A 19,197-nucleotide genomic window follows, 5' to 3' on the forward strand; every position below is an offset into this window, starting at 1 on the left:
TACTGCCAGGACCATCTACCAGAACTCAAGTTTAATCATTTCACTCCCTTGCTTACAGCAATTTTGGAGTCTCTCCAGAGCCTTTGGTTCCAAATCCAAGCTCCCAGCTCAGTGCACAGGCGTGGCATGATGCAGCCCTGCCTCCTCACCCACGTTGCTTCCCTTTCTCTTCGGTCCACTGTGACGCCATGCTCTGCCTTTGTTTGCACTTCCCGATAACACCACAGTTTTATCATTTCTGGTTTCTACCTGGAGTGCCCTCTCCCAGTCTTTACTGAACCAACTTCTATGCACCTCTAATGATCAAGAATGAATCCCTACACCTCATTTATAGCCTAGGTGGTAGAGCATGGACCAGGCCTTGCCTTTCTCCACATTCTCCTCTCTGGGATTGCCCAGTAATGTGTCCTTCGGACTTTGCAATGTTTTCCCACTGCTGCTTCCATAGAAAAATCTGTTATCAGTTGTTTATTTATTCCCTGGTATAGATTCCAGGCAATTCATTGCCTCTACCAGAAGTATTTATGTGTAAAGACTCATCTCTGAAGGCAGAATGTATTAAAGGGCTATCAGTGAAAAGACAGGGGAGGCGTGTGAATGTCTTGAAACAGCACACCACAAGCACGTGATGTGTGCCCATCTGCTCTCTGCTTGCAAGCACGGAGGCCTCCTGGAACCAGGAGAGAGGCAGTGGGAGGGGAGGGAGGAAGAGGGAGGGCGTGGGACGAGAGAGAGGGAGGGAGGAAACGCTGTGTAGAAGCCACAGGCTCTATGTGGCGCTCCTGGCCTGTCCCAGGACAGTGTTTGGTGCTGTGGGCTGTGCCTATGCTATTTCGGAGGGCTCCACTCATGTGAGCTATGATATCTCCTGCAGCTCTGCCATGTAGCAGTCACGGGAACTTCTTTGGTAGGGCAAAGGGCCTCTGCCTACCTATCCGTCCTTGGGTCACTGCAAGTCATAGAGGGCAGGGGAGCTTGCCTCTAAATCAGAGCAATGGCCTGGCCAGTGCAGGACTCTAGCTTGGGCAGAGCCAACCCAGGAGGCCAGGGGGTCTGCAAGCAGAGAACTGTAATTAATTGTATTGTCTTTCCCTCTGCCTTCAACGCGTCACCACTAGTGAGTCATCTAATCGGACCATGGCCATTCTCCTGGCCCAGATCTTTTAATGACTCGTCGCTGCCCAGCTCTCTTGCAGTTATGAACAATTTTGTTTTTACTAAATACTTTCAGAGGGAAAAAAGCTCTTTTGTATGCCTCTCCAGGATTACACGTAATCTTTATAACATGAGCTCATAAAGGCAGAGGTTTTGTCTTTTTCATCTTTTGTGTTCAGCAGGCCATAGCGTACCCGGCTCATAATATACAGTCAATAATTGAGTTAAACTGAATTAAAAGAGAGAGAAAACCTAGAAGATCAAAGGCAAAATAAGAAGCTGAGAAAACAGCAAAGCAGAGAGAACAGGGGAAAAAAGACCTCATTTTCGGCCATGCTTTCCATCATCCTTTTCCAGCACTTTATGGCAGTTCCCTGGCAGGGCTCCCATCTTACAATGAGCCAGGGAAGCGAGATGGCAGAATGATGTGGCTCGTGGGATTTTGCCCTGCTCTTTGATTCTGATGCTGTGGGGCAGGTGCATTTTCTAAATTACACACTAAGGTGGCAGGTCATTTCTAGCCAACCCAGCCCCACCTGGCAAATGAAGCCTTGGTTTTCAACAGACAGGCATTTTAGAGCAAAGCCAGGAGGCTCCCAGGTAAACTGGAAAACAGATGCTCTTGCCAGAAGCAAACTTGGCTGGGGAGGCCTGGTGGATGCAACATCTGAGGGAGCCCCAGAGACCCACAACGTGCCAACTGGCCAAAACCTATAAAGGTTCTGAGTCTCAGGTTGCTCAAGTGGCATGCTCAGGACTTCCTGGGACCCTCTTCTTGGAACATTTCCATAGTAAGTATGTCCCTCTTTGAAGCCGTTTCCTCATTTGCAAAAGGGGATGATACTACATAGCTCAGCGTTTTGTGAGCACTCAGTACAGGGTGGCCATGATACAATTCATTGTCTAGGTGCCTCAAAGACCATCTGTAAACAGGTAGAGCAGTACTTATTTTACGTGAATATGCTGAAGATTAAGTGAAGTGGAATCTTTAGGCATTTAACAAATGTTTCACAGAGTTTGTGTCAGCTTGGATGCTCTAAAGCCAAACCCAGCTCGTCTCAGGATCTTCAGATCAGGTTATCTTCTTGGCAGGTGGGACTAAGCTACAGTATATCTGGATTTCTGAAAGGCAGGTGACAAAAGTCTGTCTGGAAATGCTTTTAGACATGATGAAAACATGTGACCTAGGCATCAGTGCCTCTGACTGCTTAAGCAATTAACAAAATGTTAATATCAATAAGGAAAGACTTTTCTGTTATGCGTAGGGCTCTAGAATATGAATAATTATGATTTTTTCAAATTAGTGATCTGCATTAAGATAGAAACTATGCTTATTGAATTTAGAAATTATCCCAAACTGGGACAAGAGCAAAAAGAGCAAGATTTCAACAGAATGAAAAGATGGGCCAAAACCATCATAATATTCAGTGGGAAAAAAATGTAAAGGCTTGCACTTGGGTTAAAAAAAAAATAAGAAGAACTCAGCTGGAAAGCACAGAATGGGGAAAACAAGTATAAAATTCATGCTAAAAAATAACAGGAAAAACTACATTTAAAAAATAAATCAATATGAATCATTGGTGTGATGTAACTACTGAAAAAACCAAGGCAATCGTGGGCTGTATTAATAAAGCAACAGTGCCCCAAAAATAAAGAAAATAGTTTCAATATGCTCTACAGACACTCAAACTGGAGGTTTTCTAGAGAAAAAAATAACCAGAATAACAGAAGGTCTAGAAGGTTATGTGGTCTGAGGAGCAGGTGAATAAAAAGGAGATAAAAGGTGAAGAAAGTGGGTGTAGTTCACTTGAGACAGAGACTTGGAAGATACATTCTGTCTTTAAGTAAAGATACATTTCCTTTCTTTAAAGGAAAGCCAAGACATACGCTGTATTAGAACCATAGGCTTGAACTTTAAAATGATTTAAAACTGGACTTTAAAAGGAGGCATATTTCAATTCAGCATAGGAGAAAGGACTCACTCATGGTTATGAAAAGGCTGCCACAGCTCCAGGGGCCATGACCACAGTCAAAGACAAAGTGGGGGAAGGGTGGCACTGGAAAGCTCCTCCCTTCTATTTGTTTCTTTTATCAGGAAGTAAAATATCTTTTGTAAAAACTCTGCAGATTTATTTTTATTCTATTAGTAAGAACTGAATCACTTAGCTACCCCTAACTGCAAGGGAGATTGGGAAATTGATTGTCCAGCAAAAGAGAATGGTCAAGGGATATATGGAACTGACTTAAGCCAATTACAATTAGGTCAAACAAAAAAATCTTTTAAAAGCCCAAAGAATAATAGAGTGGGAAATGAAAGAGCTTGGGTCCTTGATGATATCACTGAGCCACTAAGCCAACCTTCAAATAGTCAACCTCCAGTCTTTTAGAGTGGGAGAAAAATAAATAAGAATTTGATTAAGCCATTGTTGATTTCCTGTTCCTTGTAGTCAAATGCATGCTAATAGGTACAAAAATGATGTTTATGAAGGTAACTAGGAGTACATCCAACTGGACTATTTATAGTCCATTCATTCAACCAATTTAATTGAGTGTCTACTTCCTTCCAGGTACTAGCTAAACTCTGATAATGTGGTGGTGGTTTAGTTGCTAAGTCATATCCAACTCTTGCAACCCCATGGACTGTAGCCTGCCAGGCTCCTCTGTCCATGGGATTCTCCAGGCAAGAATACTGGCATGGGTTGTCATTTTCTTCTCCAGGAGATCTTCCTGACCCAAGAATCGCTACAAAGGAAGCCTCTGGGAATGTAATGGTGAACAAAACCAGACAAAAGCCTGCCATCATGGAGTTTACAGCCTAGTGGTGAAGACAGACACAACAGAAACAACTCACAAAGTATAAAAATGCAATTCCCATAATTCTATGAAGAAAAGATACATGGTACTGTGTGTATGTGTTGCTCAGCTGTGTCCAGCTCTTTTTGATCCCAGGGACTGTAGCCTGCCAGGCTCCTCTGTCCATGGAATTTTCCAGGCAAAAATACTGCAGTGGGTTGTCATTTTCTACTCCAGGGAATCTCCCTGACCAGGAATCAGACCCATGTCTCCTGCACTTGCAGGTGGACTCTTTACCACTGCGCCACCTGGGGAACCTGATGCTATGGTACTATGGGAGCGTCAAAGAGGAAGTATGCTGGAGATGGAGTCGGGAAGCCTTTCCTGAGAAGTGAGCATCGGTCAGAGACCTGAATATGCACATTCGGGCTGATGGCTCTGCCCAGAATGGCTCCTCTCATCTTGCCTACATCTTACTGCCTTGCCGAAACCTTCCCATCCTCCCAGCCAACCTGTCACTTTTTCATGAAATCCTGACCTTTCAACTTGAAGTGACCTAATCCTTCTTTAAGCTCCTTGGGATGTGCTCTTACTCTGCCTGACAACTTGAGTACTTGTCCTGCTTACCTCCTTACTCCTAGTCCACTTCTCCAGGAAAACGTGGACTATCTCTTGTTCCAATTAAATATCTAGCAGATTGTCCTATACTTAGCCAACATTCAACACTTCTTTTAATTGAATTTTCAAACTATATTTTATAGTTGCTTACTTCCATCTAGTTTTGAAAAAAGATTTGATAGCTTTAATATTCTCTGTGTGATATTTCCACAAGTCCAGATAACTAGAATCTTGAGTTTTTGCCTATAAACTGGGTTTTAAAAAACTATTAAGTTATATTAATACTCTGAAGTCTTTATAACCTAAAAGATATTCAGTTCAGTTTAGTTCAGTTTGCAACCCCATGGACTGCAGCACACCAGGCTTCCCTGTTCACCACCAAGACGGAGCCTGCTCAAACTCGTGTGCATCGAGTCGGTGATGCCATCGAAACATCTCATCCTCTGTCATTCCCTTCTCCTGCTTTCAATCTTTCCCAGCATCAGGGGCTTTTCCAGCTAGTCAGTTCTCACATCACACGGCCAAGGAGCTTCAGCTTCAGCATCAGACCTTATTTCTTTTAGGATTGACTGGTTTGATTTCCTTGCAGTCCAAGGGACTCTTAAGAATCTCCTCCAACACCACAGTTCAAAAGCATCAGTTCTTCGGCGCTCAGCTTTCTTTATGGTTCAACTTGCACATCCATACAAGACTACGGGAAAACCCATAGTTTTGACTAGATGCATCTTCATCAGCAAAGTAATGTCTCTGCTTTTTAATATGCTGTCTAGGTTGGTCATAGCTCTTCTTCCAAGGAGCAAGTGCCTTTTAATTTCACGGCTGCAGTCACCATCTGCAGTAATTTTGGAGCCCATGTCACTATTTCCATTGTTGCCATCTATTTGCCATGAAGTGATTAATGGGACTGGATGCCATGATCTTCATTTTTTTAATTTTGAGTTTTAAGCCAGCTTTTTCACTCTCCTTTTTCACTGTTATTAAGAGGCTCTTTAGTTTCTCTTCTGTTTCTGCCATAGGGTGGTGTTATTTGCATATCTGAGGTTATTGATATTTCTCCCAGCAATCTTGATTCCAGCTTGTGCTTCATTCAGCCCAGCGTTTCTCATGATGTACTCTGCATATAAGTTAAATAAGCAGGGTGACAGTATACAGCCTTGACGTACTCCTTACCCAGTTTGGAACCAGTCCATTGTTCTATGTGTGGTTTTAACTGTTGCTTCTTGACCTGCATTCAGATTTCTCAGGAGGCAGGTCAGGTGGTCTGGTAGGCCCATCTCTTTAAGAATTTTCCACACTTTGTTGTGATGCACACAGTCAAAGGCTTTGGCATAGTCAATGAAGCAGAAGTAGATGTTTTTCTGGAAATCTTTTGCTTTTCCTATGATTCATTTGGATGTTTGGACATTGGCAATTTGATCTCTGGTTCCTCTGCCTTTTCTAAATCCAGCTTGAACATCTGGAAGTTCTTGCTTCATGTACATCTAGAAGTTCAAGGCTTCGGTTGAAGCCTTGCTTGGAAAATGTTGAGCATGACTTTGCTGGCACGTGAAATGAGTGCAATTGTGCGGTAGTTTGAACATTCTTTGGCATTGACTTTCTTTGGGACTGGAATGAAAACTGACCTTTTCCTGTCCTGTGGTCCCTGCTGAGTTTTCCAAATTTGCTGGCATATTGAATGCAGCACTTTCACAGCATTATCTTTTAGGATTTGAAATAGCTCAACTGGAAGTCCATCACCTCCACTAGCTTTGTTCATAGTGATACATGATGCTTCCTACGGCCCACTTGACTTCACACTCCAGGATGTCCTGCTCTAGGTGAGTGATCACACCATCATGGTTATCTGGGTTATTAAGATCTTCTTTTTTTTTGTATAGTTCTTCTGTGTATTCTTGCCACCTCTTCTTAATATTGTTTGCTTCTGTTAGGTCCATACTGTTTCTGCCCTTTATTGTACCCATCTTTGCATGAAATGTTCCCTTGGCATCTCTAATTTTCTTAAAGAGATCTCTAGTCTTTCCCATTCTATCGTTTTCCTCTATTTCTTTGCATTGATCACTGAGGAAGGCTTTCTTACCTCCTTGCTATTCTTTGGAACTCTGCATTCAAATGGGTCTATCTTGCCTTTTCTCCTTTGCCTTTAGCTTCTCTTCTTTTCACAGCTATTTGTAAGGCCTCCTCAGCAACCATGTTGCCTTTTTGCATTTCTTTTTCTTGGGGATGGTCTTGATCACTGCTTCCTGTACCATGTCATGAACCTCCATCCATAGTTTTTCAGGCACTCTGTCTATCAGATCTAATCCCTTGAATCTATTTGTCACTTCTACTGTATAATTATAAGGCATTTGATTTAGGTCATACCTGAATGATCTAGTGGTTTTCCCCAGTTTTTCAGTTTAAGTCTGAATTTTGCAATAAGGAGTTCATGATCTGAGCCACAGTCAGCTTATTTTTGCTGATCTTTCCCATCTTTGGCTGCAAAGAATATAATCAATCTGATTTCAGCACTGACCATCTGGTGATGTCCATGTGCAGAGTCTTCTCTTGTGCTGTTAGAAGATGATGTTTGTTATGACCAGTGTGTTCTCTTGGCAAAACTCTGTGCTTCTCTCAACCAGCATCGTTTATATGAGCTGAAATCTCATAGTTTATTATTTAGATTATGAGGACCCTTTTTCCTTACTATAAAGGCACAGTGTTTGAATTTCCCAAAGATGCGTGACACTTTTCACATCTTCTAAAGGGTCTGGCTCTGTTTTGCATTTCCACAGTTGTCTCAGAAGGTGCAGTGCAGTTCCTTTAATTCAGACACTGTTAATCTTCACAGTTGGTTTATAAAACGGAACCTAATTAAGGGATACTGTAGCACAGTTGCACACTGTTGAAGGTGGACATCTTCTAAGAGATCATCCAGTGACAGAGATCCTGACAATTGTCCCAAACCATGAAGACAGTAAGAGTTGTACCCTTGGACAATCAACTGCATCTCCAATAGTAGCTCCCCCCTCCTCCTGGCCCCCACCCACAGACTGTCAGAGATTTACTGAAAAAACTACTCTCTTTGTTTTTAATAATTACACAACTTAGCTATGGTTTTTCCAGTAGTCATGTGTGGATGTGAGAGTTGGACTATAAAGAAAGCTGAGCCCGAAGAATTGATGCTTTTGAACTGTGGTGTTGGAGAAGACTCTTGAGAGTCCCTTGGACTGCAAGGAGATCCAACCACGCCATCCTAAAGGAAATCATTCCCGGGTATTCATTGACTGATGTTGAAGGTGAAACTCCAATACTTTGGCCACCTAAGGCGAAGAGCTGACTCATTTGAAAAGACCCTGATGCAGGGAAAGATTGAGGGCGGGAGGAGAAGGGGACGACAGAGGATGAGATGGTTGGATGGCATCACCCACTCAATGGATATGGGTTTCAGTAGACTCCGGGAGTTGGTGATGGACAGGGAGGCCTGGCGTGCTGTGGTTCATGGGGTCGCAAAGAGTCGGATACGACTGAGCGACCGAATTGAGCTGAGGACACTCCTGCAGAGAGTTCAATAGTTACCCTCTGGGTGGAGGTATTACCAGGTTCTAAAGCTGTGGCAGGCGAGCAAACGACCAGTGGCGCCAAGTTCAAAGCTGCCAAGAGTCTTTCCAGAGTCATCCGGGAAAAGAAACATCCAAGAGCAAATGTTCCTTCCGTCCTCCAGGTGCAATAAAAGGAGGGTGTTGAAGATCCATCTATACTGGCTCGCGCTTGGAGAGAGCTCTTGGTGCCTACCTGCCAACCCACAGGAAACTCGCTCCTCTCGGAGAGAACGGGCACAAGGGATCCCCGAACTTCAAGGACCCGGCTCAGGGTAACTTCTCTCCCATTTGCGGTCAGATGAAAGAGGCGCCCTTCCGACGTCACCCCTGGAGGGCGCGAGCAGCAGCTGAGGTCGAGTCGGGGGCGGGGTCGGCTGGTCTCCCCGCCGCCCGAGCCCAGGGCGCTTCCCGGTCCTCCTCCTCCTCCGCGCGGTAACTGGCTGCATCCCCGCGGCCCGGCACAATAGAGGCTCCGCCCTCCCTCCGCGCCAGCGCTGCGCGGCGCCCTGGCCCAGCAGCTCTCGGCACCGCCGCCGCTGCCGGCCCCGCACTCCCACAGGGCCCGGGTGCGCCCCCAGGCTTCCCGCCGCCCGCCCGGCGCGCAGCGCCCCGCTCGCATCCGCCCGGACCCGCTCCTTCCACCTGAGCCCTCTCCAGAGGACGACGCGCTCGCCTTGCCACCTCCACCTTCCTTGTCACCTCCTTCTGCCCTGCGCCCCACTGTCTACCGGCTGATCGCGTCGGGAAGGAGATGACCAGGGTCTCTGGGGTGCACATTCCTGCCCCGCCCGGCCGCACCCAGCTCTAGAGCAGTCACTTTGGGGCTCCAGCCAAGACACCCTCTCGCCTCACTCCTTGCTGAGATACCCGCGCCCCTGCCCCACCACCCTCCGCACCGGACCCCAGCCATTCTTCCAAGGGGCCGAGCTCCCTCTTGTCGCCTTCCTCATGGCCAAGTCTTTGCTGCTAGTTCTCTGCTTCGCTCTGGTTACGACTCTGGGCTGGGGGTACAGCGCTCCCCCCACCGGGACGACCGAGCCCCCAGATGTGCAGACGGTGGCACCCACAGAGGATGAGACTCTGCAAAACGAAGCAGACAACCAGGAGAACGTGTTATCTCAGGTAGGCTGCGAGTCCCATGCCCACTCCTTTGGCCCCAGTGATGGCAAGAGCCTTAAGACGGTCCCCGCTGAAGCGTTCGGAGGCAGCTGTTTGTCCCTCCATTACCCAAGGGGAGGGCTTTTGCTTTTCGTTTATCAGAACATTTTCTTAACTGAAAAGACATGGGTCCTCCTCTCAAAGTCATAGGGTCTTTCAAGGTTACAGAATCAGGAAAAAGGAGAGGAGAAGGAAGGGGAGACACGTCACAACTCCCTGAGAAGAAAGAAAAAATATCAAAACCTTTTGGTTCAAGGGTTGTGGAAAGTATGGCCATCTCTTGTCTGTGTGGCTGTTCCTCAGAACTGGAATGTGAATACAGGCGGGCCTGTTGGACCGAGGCAGGTGGTGTAACCCATGGGGAGATATTTCATGACTCTGAGTGAGACCCCCAGGGAGGAGAGAGAGCACCAACAAATGTGATGAACATGAGGTGAGCCCCACACGGAGGCACTGATGATAAGTGCCCCCTCACACTGGGGAGATAAGAGGGAAATCCAGATCCACTCAGGTCTGGCAGATGGTGTCAGAGCGGGGAGTGACAGCGGGTAGGAACAGGATCTGTAACACACCCTTTTACAAAAAGCTTTCACTTGTTTAATTTGCCTCAATCCTCACGCGTGCTTACTACCGCTCTACAGATAAGGACCGTAAGGCTTGAAACAGTAAAGGGCCCTAGAGATGGGCAGAGCCAGGTCCTCTGACCGTCTGCAGCCCTGATCTCATGACAGTAAAGAACAGTTCTCTCTAGACTGTTTATTTCACGCTTTCCAGGACCGGCCTGATGACTGTGTGTTGGGTGTCACCTTAATCCTAAGGAGGAGGGATGGCTGAAAAAGGATCCCTATAGTGCTGCCTGTGCCTCTACTAAGCCCTTGGACTGGGGTCCTTCTTTCCTGTAGAAAGAATGATCGGCTCCACTTTGGCATTTATCAAACACTAGTCACCTCACCCTTCCTTTAAGAATTATGCTAATATATGCCCTATACTCATCCATAACCTCGCACTGACCCCTAAATCAAAAAGACTTAAAAGTCCATCATACTGGGGCTCTGGAGGACCATCAACAAAAACTTTCCTGAAACTTGAGCCTCCTGAAAGGAAGGAATTCGCCCAGAGTCTCTGAGTAGGGCTATATAGGAATCTAAGCAGAGTTTCAGAGAGCAGACAGCTATGATTTTCCATCGGCCCATAAAGACTGGCCACTTAAGTCATCTTGAACTACAACTCTGTCTTCCACTGATCCATTCTGCCTTTGACAACAGTCCTAACACAAATATTAGTATTAGAAGAAACCCAACCTTTGCAAGAAAAACATTACAAGACTTCTTTCCCCCAACTGCATCCCAGGAACATATCCACTCCAACAAGCCCAGAGCTTGCCTGCCAGGGTCATTAGTCAAAGGAAGGGAACCATTCCCTGTGCCCACAGAGGGAGCCATGGCCTTGGGGATATAGGATGTCTTGCAGAGGAGCTGGGGAGGAGCCTTGTCCCCAGCAAGTGCCTAGGATTGTGGTTCCAGCAAGCCTGCCCTTGCGTGTTTTCCTGCCTGGGCAAGCACTCAGAAGGAAATGTTTAGCGCTGTGGAGGCAGTAAGTGCTGCCAGTTTGCTTTCCTGGCTTTGGCCTGGGGTTTGGGTGCAGAAGCTATTCTAGGAGCCAAATGAACCGTTGGGCTGAGTAAACCTACTGACATCTGCATCTGTCTCTCTCCTCCCAGTTTCTTTTTTCCAAATCTAACTCATCCTTTGAGGCCACATCAGATACCACTTCCTTCTAGAAGCCACGCTCTGTGGCCTTCTGTTTGAGCTCCCACTGGACTCCCACATCCGGGGTACTTACCACTCCCTGCTTGGGGTATTGGTAACTTATAGACCTCTTGCACAGGAAGCTCTCGAGAGCAGGCTCTCTGACCCATTCATCGCTTTACCTCTCATAGCACCAAGCTCAGTCCCAAGGTGGCACTCAGTAAATGGAGAATGAATGAAGGGGAACAGAAGCCAGCAGTCTTGAAATTGGAATGCCAGTTTTCCAATCCCTCCGCCATCCTTTCTCCTTTCCCTTTTCAGTCTAAATCTGGATTCTAGCTAAGGCAAGTACTATTGGAAGAATGATGGAGCTTATTTGTTTTTTTCCTTTAAGTGATAAAAGACTAAGGCTCCCTGAGACATGCACTCCTTTCCAAAATAAGTAAAGAGAGCTGAACTCAGAGTGCCTTCCAGGAAATGCTAGAGTTAGCAAATTGTGTTGCGATGACCCCTTCAACTCTGCATCAGAGTTATCGGAGATCTCTGGCTAGCAGGACATCTGACAAAGTGAATGTAGAGCCTTTTTCAGGACCCTGATGGATGCTGGTGTTTGCACAGCCCAAACCTGGTCTCTCTGTCTTTGTCCAGTTGCTGGGAGACTATGACAAAGTCAAGGCCGTGTCTGAGGGCTCGGACTGTCAGTGCAAGTGTGTGGTGCGGCCCCTGGGCCGAGATGCCTGCCAGCGGGTCAACGCGGGGACCTCCCGGAAGGAAGACTTCTACACAGTGGAGACCATCACCTCGGGCCCCTCCTGCAAGTGCGCCTGTGTTGCACCTCCGTCCGCCCTCAATCCCTGCGAGGGAGACTTCAGGCTCCAGAAGCTTCGGGAGGCAGACAGCCGGGACTTGAAGGTAGGACCTGGTGGAAGGTGATGCCTGGGTGAGAGGGTGCCTTCGGGACCCTTGAGTCTGACAAGGCTTTTGCTGGGGATCAAGGCCTTGGAGTAAGTGGGCCCTGTTTTAGCCTTTAAAGGAGGTCAGGCTCCAAGCCTTAGAGTGTTGTGTGTGGATCCGGAGCTGATGAATTGACAGACTGGTCATTTGCAACTCTAATGTCTGAGGGTGATGCCTAGAGCAAAGTATGTCTCCCTCTCTTTGGGAGCCAAGGAGGCCGGGCCTGGGAACAGCTGCCAGACCCAGCTGGCCAAAAGAACTCAGCGTTCTTCTCCAGGAAAGTTACTGCCATGATTTACTGTCAGCACAGCAAGCACCCCAGAGACACACAGAGAGCAGTGAGCCTTTAGCCCTCAGTGCAAGAGCTGGGTGACCCAGGGAAGAAGAGGCCTGGGGCCTGCCCTAGGTCCGGTCAGCAAACTGCAATGCTATAGAGACACAGACCTGGAGAACAAGTGTACAGATACCAAGGGGAAAGACGGAGGTGGGGGCAATTGGGAGATTGGGATTGGCACATACATACTACTGATACTGTATATAAAATATATAACTAATGAGAATATACTATATAGCACAGGGAACTCTACTTAATTCTCTATGGTGACCTGAAGGGCTTCCCTAGTGGCTTAGATGGTAAAGAATCTGCCTGCAGTGCAGGAGACCCAAGTTCAGTCCCTGGGTCAGGAAGATCCCCTGGAGGAGGGCATGACAACCCACTCCAGTATTCTTGCCTGGAGAATTTCATGGACAGAGGAGCCTGGCAGGCTATAGTCCATGGGGTTGCAAAGAGTCAGACACGAATGGGTGACCTGAATGGAAAGAAAATCCAAAAAGGAGACGATATATGAATATCTGACATGACTTAGCAACTGAACAACAGCAATAATATGTACATGTGTGGCTGATTCATTTTGCTGTACAGTCGAAACTAACACAACTGTAAAGCAACGATACTCACAATTGGAATCCTATAATCCTGGGCCACAGGGTGGGGAAACTCAGGCCCTATCTGGGGCAGCCGCATAGGTTAGCTGAGGCCTTCATCTGATCCCCACTTTCCCCTCTTCATCTGTAGTGTGGGCTCATGGGATAAGCTTGATTTGGAGTCAGACTTGGGTTCAAATCATTGCTAGTGCTTGCTGCATGGTGATATACAAGTTATTCAACTGGCCTGACCTCAGTCTCCTTGAATTAAAAAGTAGGAAGAATAACATCTACCTTTGAGGGTTTTGAGCATAGATGAGATGACAACTATTGAGTACGTGGCACAATGACTGACATAGAGTTGGGGCTCCATAGACACATTCCAGTAATGAATGACCATGTAAAGTGCTACTGCTATGCCAGAAGCTGGCGCACACTTGGTAACTGGTCGTCACTGATATTCCTTTAAGCAGAGTTGGGCTTCACCCCACTCCAGTGCTCTTGCCTGGAAAATCCCTTGGACGGAGGAGCCTGGTAGGCTGCAGTCCATGGGGTTGCTAGGAGTTGGATGCGACTGAGCGAGTTCACTTTCACTTTTCACTTTCATGCATTGGAGAAGGAAATGGCAACCCACTCCATGTTCTTGCTGGAGAATCCCAGGGACAGGGGAGCCTGGTGGGCTGCCATCTATGGGGTCGCACAGAGTCGGACACGACTGAAGCCACTTAGCAGTAGCAGCAGCAGGGTTTACCAGTAAAATGAGTGTCCCTGAATTCAGCCATGTCACTTAGAGCTGCAACTCTGCTGTGAAACAATTTCTGAACCAAAGGCACAATCACTCAGTTATAGGATTGGACTCTTGGGGGGTTCTGAAACAATAGCAGGCAAAATTTTAGGAATCAGAGAATCATCACAGTGCATACTCACTGGCTGCCCTTCCATGGCTCTCACCCAGGCTTCAGCTATCTTCCTCTGATGCAGAGGAAGGAGATCTTTGAAACATGAGCGCTTCACACACGGAGTTCTTATCTGATAGAAAGGCTGTGGGGCACAAGCATGTCCAGCAAACTCTTCCAGGGATAGTCCTTGGCAGGGAGGCTCACTTTAAGCATCTCTCATCAGCTTCCTGTGCCTAAACTTTGCATGACCTGGATGGCACCAGCACCTCAGCCATCTTTCTCCCACCGGCTCTGTACTGGCAGGGAGGACAGTGTCGAAAAAATTGAGACAGCTGGGTACCCCATGACAATTTGCCACCTTAAAGGTGGGCCACTGGGTCTCTTTTACCTCCCAGGGGCAGTTTTGCTTTTAGTGCTAAGGTAAAGCTTGCTGGTGTCTTCCAGGGACTTCAGCAGACAATGCATGTAAGTATTTCAGAAGCATATCCTCAAGGCATGGATGTTAATAAGCCACTTTGTTGAGTGTTTATATATCACTTGTTATGGGCCAAGATATCATGGGGAATCGAGGATGAAGATGACATAGCACTGCTTTCAAGGAGCTCACAGTCTAGTAGGAAAGACAGACATGCATCCAACTGATAGACTTAATAAAGGAAGTATAAACAGTTTGGTGAAGCTATTCAGACCTCAGTTGACTTGTAGGAGTCTCCTATCTTCTTAGCCATGTACTCCAGTAGACAGAACACACCTGCACCATTGGATCTGCCTATCCACCCGCACAAGTGCGTTTCTGAGGGGCCTCGCAATTCCTGGCTAGTGGTGTCCCTGTCCAGCCTCCGACGTGGAGCCATCTCCCTCTAGGTCCGTCTGCACCAGCCTTGGACTGATGCCTGCCCTTGTTCCGTAGCTCTCCACCATTATAGACATGCTGGAAGGAGCTTTCTACGGCTTGGATCTCCTGAAGCTGCATTCAGTTACCACCAAACTGGTGGGGCGAGTGGACAAGCTGGAGGAGGTAAGGAAGAGTCTAGATTTCTATATCTTTCTCTTGATCAAACCTCAAAGTGTATTAAAGTCAACCAAAGCCTTGTTTTCAGAAAGCACGTACCCTGGTTATATTTAACTCATTATTCTTTGGAAAGAAAAAAATATACATAAAACACTCATCAAAATCATGCCAAATTGTTGGTGATAAAAAGAAATACGTTCTTTTTTCCATATATAAGAACCACTAAACAATGTATATCTATTTTCCCTTGACTTCGAGGGAACTCAGAGCTGAATAAAATGTAAAAAGTACAATAAGCATCTTACTTCGTATTTTAAGGTGGAGTCACCTCTATTCTGGGTATATGGTTATCAATTTTCTTTCTTAAAGAAACTATTCTGGTGCATGTCTCTGTGTGTGTCAGAGAGGAGGAGCAGTAATCCATCTCAAATCCATTTTAGAAAAAAAAGACATAAAATGTTTACTAATAAATAATACCCCTTATTGGAAACCATTCAGGCTGCTCACTTCCAGGAAAAGTAGACTAGTAATGTAATGTCCATAGACAGAGATGCATTTGTATGAGTGAGTTCTAAAGAGGTGCACAGCTGGAGCTATGGTTTTCACAGCTGATGGGAGATTGAAGTCGTAAACAGTAATGTTGACATTGATTTGTTGTTGTAATGCTTCAACATGTAAATAAGCAATCATGTAATTATCAGAAAAGGAATGACCATCGTTCAGCCTGATTGATGAGAAGTTCATTGACTGGCATCCAGTCCTTGAATGAATTCTTGAAGCAGTGGCTCAAAGAGCTGCTACTTCAAGTAAAAAACTATTTAATTTTTAGAATGTTAACATAAGATAAATTTAATAATGAGATGACTGTAAATATATTATTATGCCTCATGAAAAAGTGGGCGTTTGGGGGTCTCTTGTGGAGAAGCTGAGGTTCCCTGATGGGTGATTAGTTGAGATAGCAGATGTAGAAGGAGGTGTATATAAGGCTCTTCAAGGGGGCAAAAAGAGCCACTGGACCAGGACTCAGGACGGTGAATTGCTCTTTGTTTGCCGTTCCCACGCAGCCATATCTCACTTTTTCCATCTGTAAAGTGGGAAAGGTCTGCTGCCTACTTTGTGTGTTTCCTGAGGGGATAAAGTTGAACTAACCATTTCATAAATACTTTGAAATGGTTAAAAAAACAAAGCACTCAGGTTATGACCAATGAGAGAGTAGGGGCAAATATCCCTCTGTTGCTTTGCCAGGAGAACTGGGACAAGGATGATGAAATGTTATGGTTTCAAGGATTGATTTCAGCACACTCCTTACACTCCTAAAATGTTCCCAGAAAGAGAACACCACATACAGATGGCCAACAAACACATGAAAAGATGCTCAAGATCACTGATTATTAGAGAAATGCAAATCAAAACTACAATGAGGTATCACCTCATCCCCAACAGAATGACCATCATCAAAAAAATCTACAAACAATAAATGCTGGAGAGAATGTGGAGAAAAGGAAACCCTCCTGTACTGTTGATGGGAATGTAGGCTGATGCAGCCACTGTGGAGAGCAATATGGAGATTCCCTAAAAACCTAGGAATAACACTACCGTATGACCCAGCAAGCCCACTACTGGGCATGTACCCTGAGAAAACCATAATTCAAAAAGACACATGTATCCCGATGTTCATTTCTATTGAACATTTACAATAGTCAGGACATGGAAGCAACCTCAATGTTCATTGACAGATGACTGGATAAAGAAATTGTGGTACATATATACAATGGAATATTACTCAGCCATAAAAATAAACAAATTTGAGTCAGTTCTAATGAGGTGGATGAAACTAGAGCCTATTATACAGAGTGAAATAAATCAGAAAGAGAAAAACAAATATTCGATATTAATGCATATATATGGAATATAGAAAAACGGTACAGATGAGCCTATTTGCAGGGCAGGGATAGAGACACAGAGGTAAAGGACAGATGTGAACACGTGGGAGAAGGAGAAGGTGGGACGAATCGAGAGTGTAGCATTGACAAACATACACTACCAGGTGTCAGAAGAGTCCGAAACGCAGGGCTTGGATGCAATCTCCGAAACGACAGAATGACCTCTGTTCATTTCCAAGGCAAACCATTCAACATCATGGTAATCCAAGTCTATGCCCTGACCAGTAACACTGAAGAAGCTGATTTGAATGGTTCTCTGAAGACCTACAAGACCTTTTAGAACTAACACCCAAAAAAGATGTCCTTTTCATTATAGGGGACTGGAATGCAAAAGTAGGAAATCAAGAAACACCTGGAGTAACAGGCAAATTTGGTCTTGGAATACGGAATGAAGAAGGGCAAAGGCTAATAGAGTTCTGCCAAGAGAATGCACTGGTCATAGCAAACACCCTCTTCCAACAACACAAGAGAAGACTCTACACATGGACATCACCAGATGGCCAACACTGAAATCAGATTGATTATATTCTTTGCAGCCAAAGATGGAGAAACTCTATACAGTCAGCAAAAACAAGAATGGGAGCTGACTGTGGCTCAGATCATGAACTCCTTATTGCCAAATTCAGACTTAAATTGAGAAAGAAGGGAAAACAACCAGACCATTCAGATATGACCTAAATCAAATGCCTTATGATTATACAGTGGAAGTAAGAAATAGATTTCAAGGGATTAGATCTGATAGACAGAGTGCCTGATGAACTATGGATGGAGGTTTGTGACATTGTACAGGAGACAGGGATCAAGACCATCCCCAAGAAAAAGAAATGCAAAAAAGCAAAATGGCTGTCTGAGGAGGCCTTAGAAATACCTGTGAAAAGAAGGGAAGTGAAAAGCAAAGGAGAAAAGGAAAGATATACCCATTTGAATGCAGAGTTCCAAAGAATAGCAAGGAGAGATAAGAAAGCCTTCCTCAGCTATAAAGCAAAGAAATAGAGGAAAACAATAGAATGGGAAAGACTAGAGTTCTCTTCAAGGAAATTAGAGATACCAAGGGAACATTTCATGCAAAGATGGACTCAATAAAGGACAGAAATGGTATGGACCTAACATAAGCAGAAGATATTAAGAAGAGGTGGCAAGAATACACAGAAGAGCTGTACAAAAAAGATCTTCACGACCCAGATAAGCATGATGGTGTGGTCACTCACCTAGAGCCAGACATCCTGGAATGTGAAGTCAAGTGGGCTTTAGGAAGCATCACTACGAACAAAGCTAGTGGAGGTGATGGAATTCCAATTGAGCTATTCCAAATTCTGAAAGATGATGCTGTGAAAGTGCTGCACTCAATATGTCAGCAAATTTGGAAAACTGAGCAGTGGCCACAGGACTAGAAAAGGTCAGTTTTCATTCCAATCCTAAAGAAAGGCAATGCCAAAGAATGCTCAAACTACCGCACAATTGCACTCATCTCACACACTAGTATAGTAATGCTCAAAATTCTCCAAGCCAGGCTTCAGCAATATGTGGACTATGAACTTCCAGAACCAGTTCAAGCTGGTTTTAGAAAAGGCAGAGGAACCAGAGATCAAATTGCCAACATTTGCTGGATCATCGCAAAAGCAAGAGAGTTCCAGAAAAACACCTATTTCTGCTTTATGGACTATGCCAAAGGCTTTGACTATGTGGATCACAATAAACTGGAAAGTTCTGAAAGAGATGGGACTACCACACCACCTAATCTGCCTCTTGAGAAATCTGTATGCAGGTCAGAAAGTGACGGTTAGAACTGGACATGGAACAACAGACTGGTTCCAAATAGGAAAAGGACCACGTCAAGGCTGTATATGGTCACCCTACTTATTTAACTTATATGCAGAGTACATTATGAGAAATGCTCAACTGGAAGAAGCACAAGCTGGAATCAAGATTGCCAGGAGAAATATCAATAACCTCAGATATGCAGATGACACCACCCTTATGGCAGAAAATGAAGAACTAAAGAGTCTCTTGATGAAAGTGAAAGAGGAGAGTGAAAAAGTTGGCTTAAAGCTCAACATTCAGAAAACTAAGATCATGGCATCTGGTCCTGTCACTTCATGGCAAATAGATGGGGAAACAGTGGAAACAGTGGCTGACTTTATTTTGGGGGGCTCCAAAATCACTGCAGATGGTGATTGCAGCCATGAAATTAAGATGCTTGCTTCTTGGAAGGAAAGTTATGACTAACCTAGACATCATATTAAAAAGCAGAGACATTACTTTGCCAACAAATGTCCATCTAGCCAAGGCTATGGTTTTTCCAGGAGTCATGTATAGATGTGAGAGTTGGACTATAAAGAAAGCTGAGCACAGAAGAATTGATGCTTTTGAACTGTGGTGTTGGAAAAGACTCTTGAGAGTCCCTTGGACTGCAAG

At 45.3% G+C, this 19,197-nt stretch overlaps 1 protein-coding gene across 3 annotated transcripts in view; it reads left to right on the plus strand.

Moving 5' to 3' along the window:
- The first annotated feature begins 8,619 nt into the window (after nt 1-8,619).
- OLFML2B (olfactomedin-like 2B) overlaps nt 8,620-19,197 on the plus strand; it is a 49,231-nt gene continuing 38,653 nt past the window's right edge. For all 3 annotated transcript variants that reach the window (XM_010854683.1, XM_010854682.1, XM_010854684.1), the window contains exons 1-3: nt 8,620-9,266; nt 11,699-11,962; nt 14,738-14,845. In XM_010854683.1, coding sequence (XP_010852985.1) covers nt 9,093-9,266; nt 11,699-11,962; nt 14,738-14,845 — 546 coding nt within the window. In that variant the 5' untranslated portion in view covers nt 8,620-9,092. The remainder of the gene's footprint in view (nt 9,267-11,698; nt 11,963-14,737; nt 14,846-19,197) is intronic.

This window comes from Bison bison, unplaced genomic scaffold (genome assembly GCF_000754665.1).
Source record: "Bison bison bison isolate TAMUID 2011002044 unplaced genomic scaffold, Bison_UMD1.0 scf7180017864346, whole genome shotgun sequence".
NCBI lineage: Eukaryota > Metazoa > Chordata > Mammalia > Artiodactyla > Bovidae > Bison > Bison bison.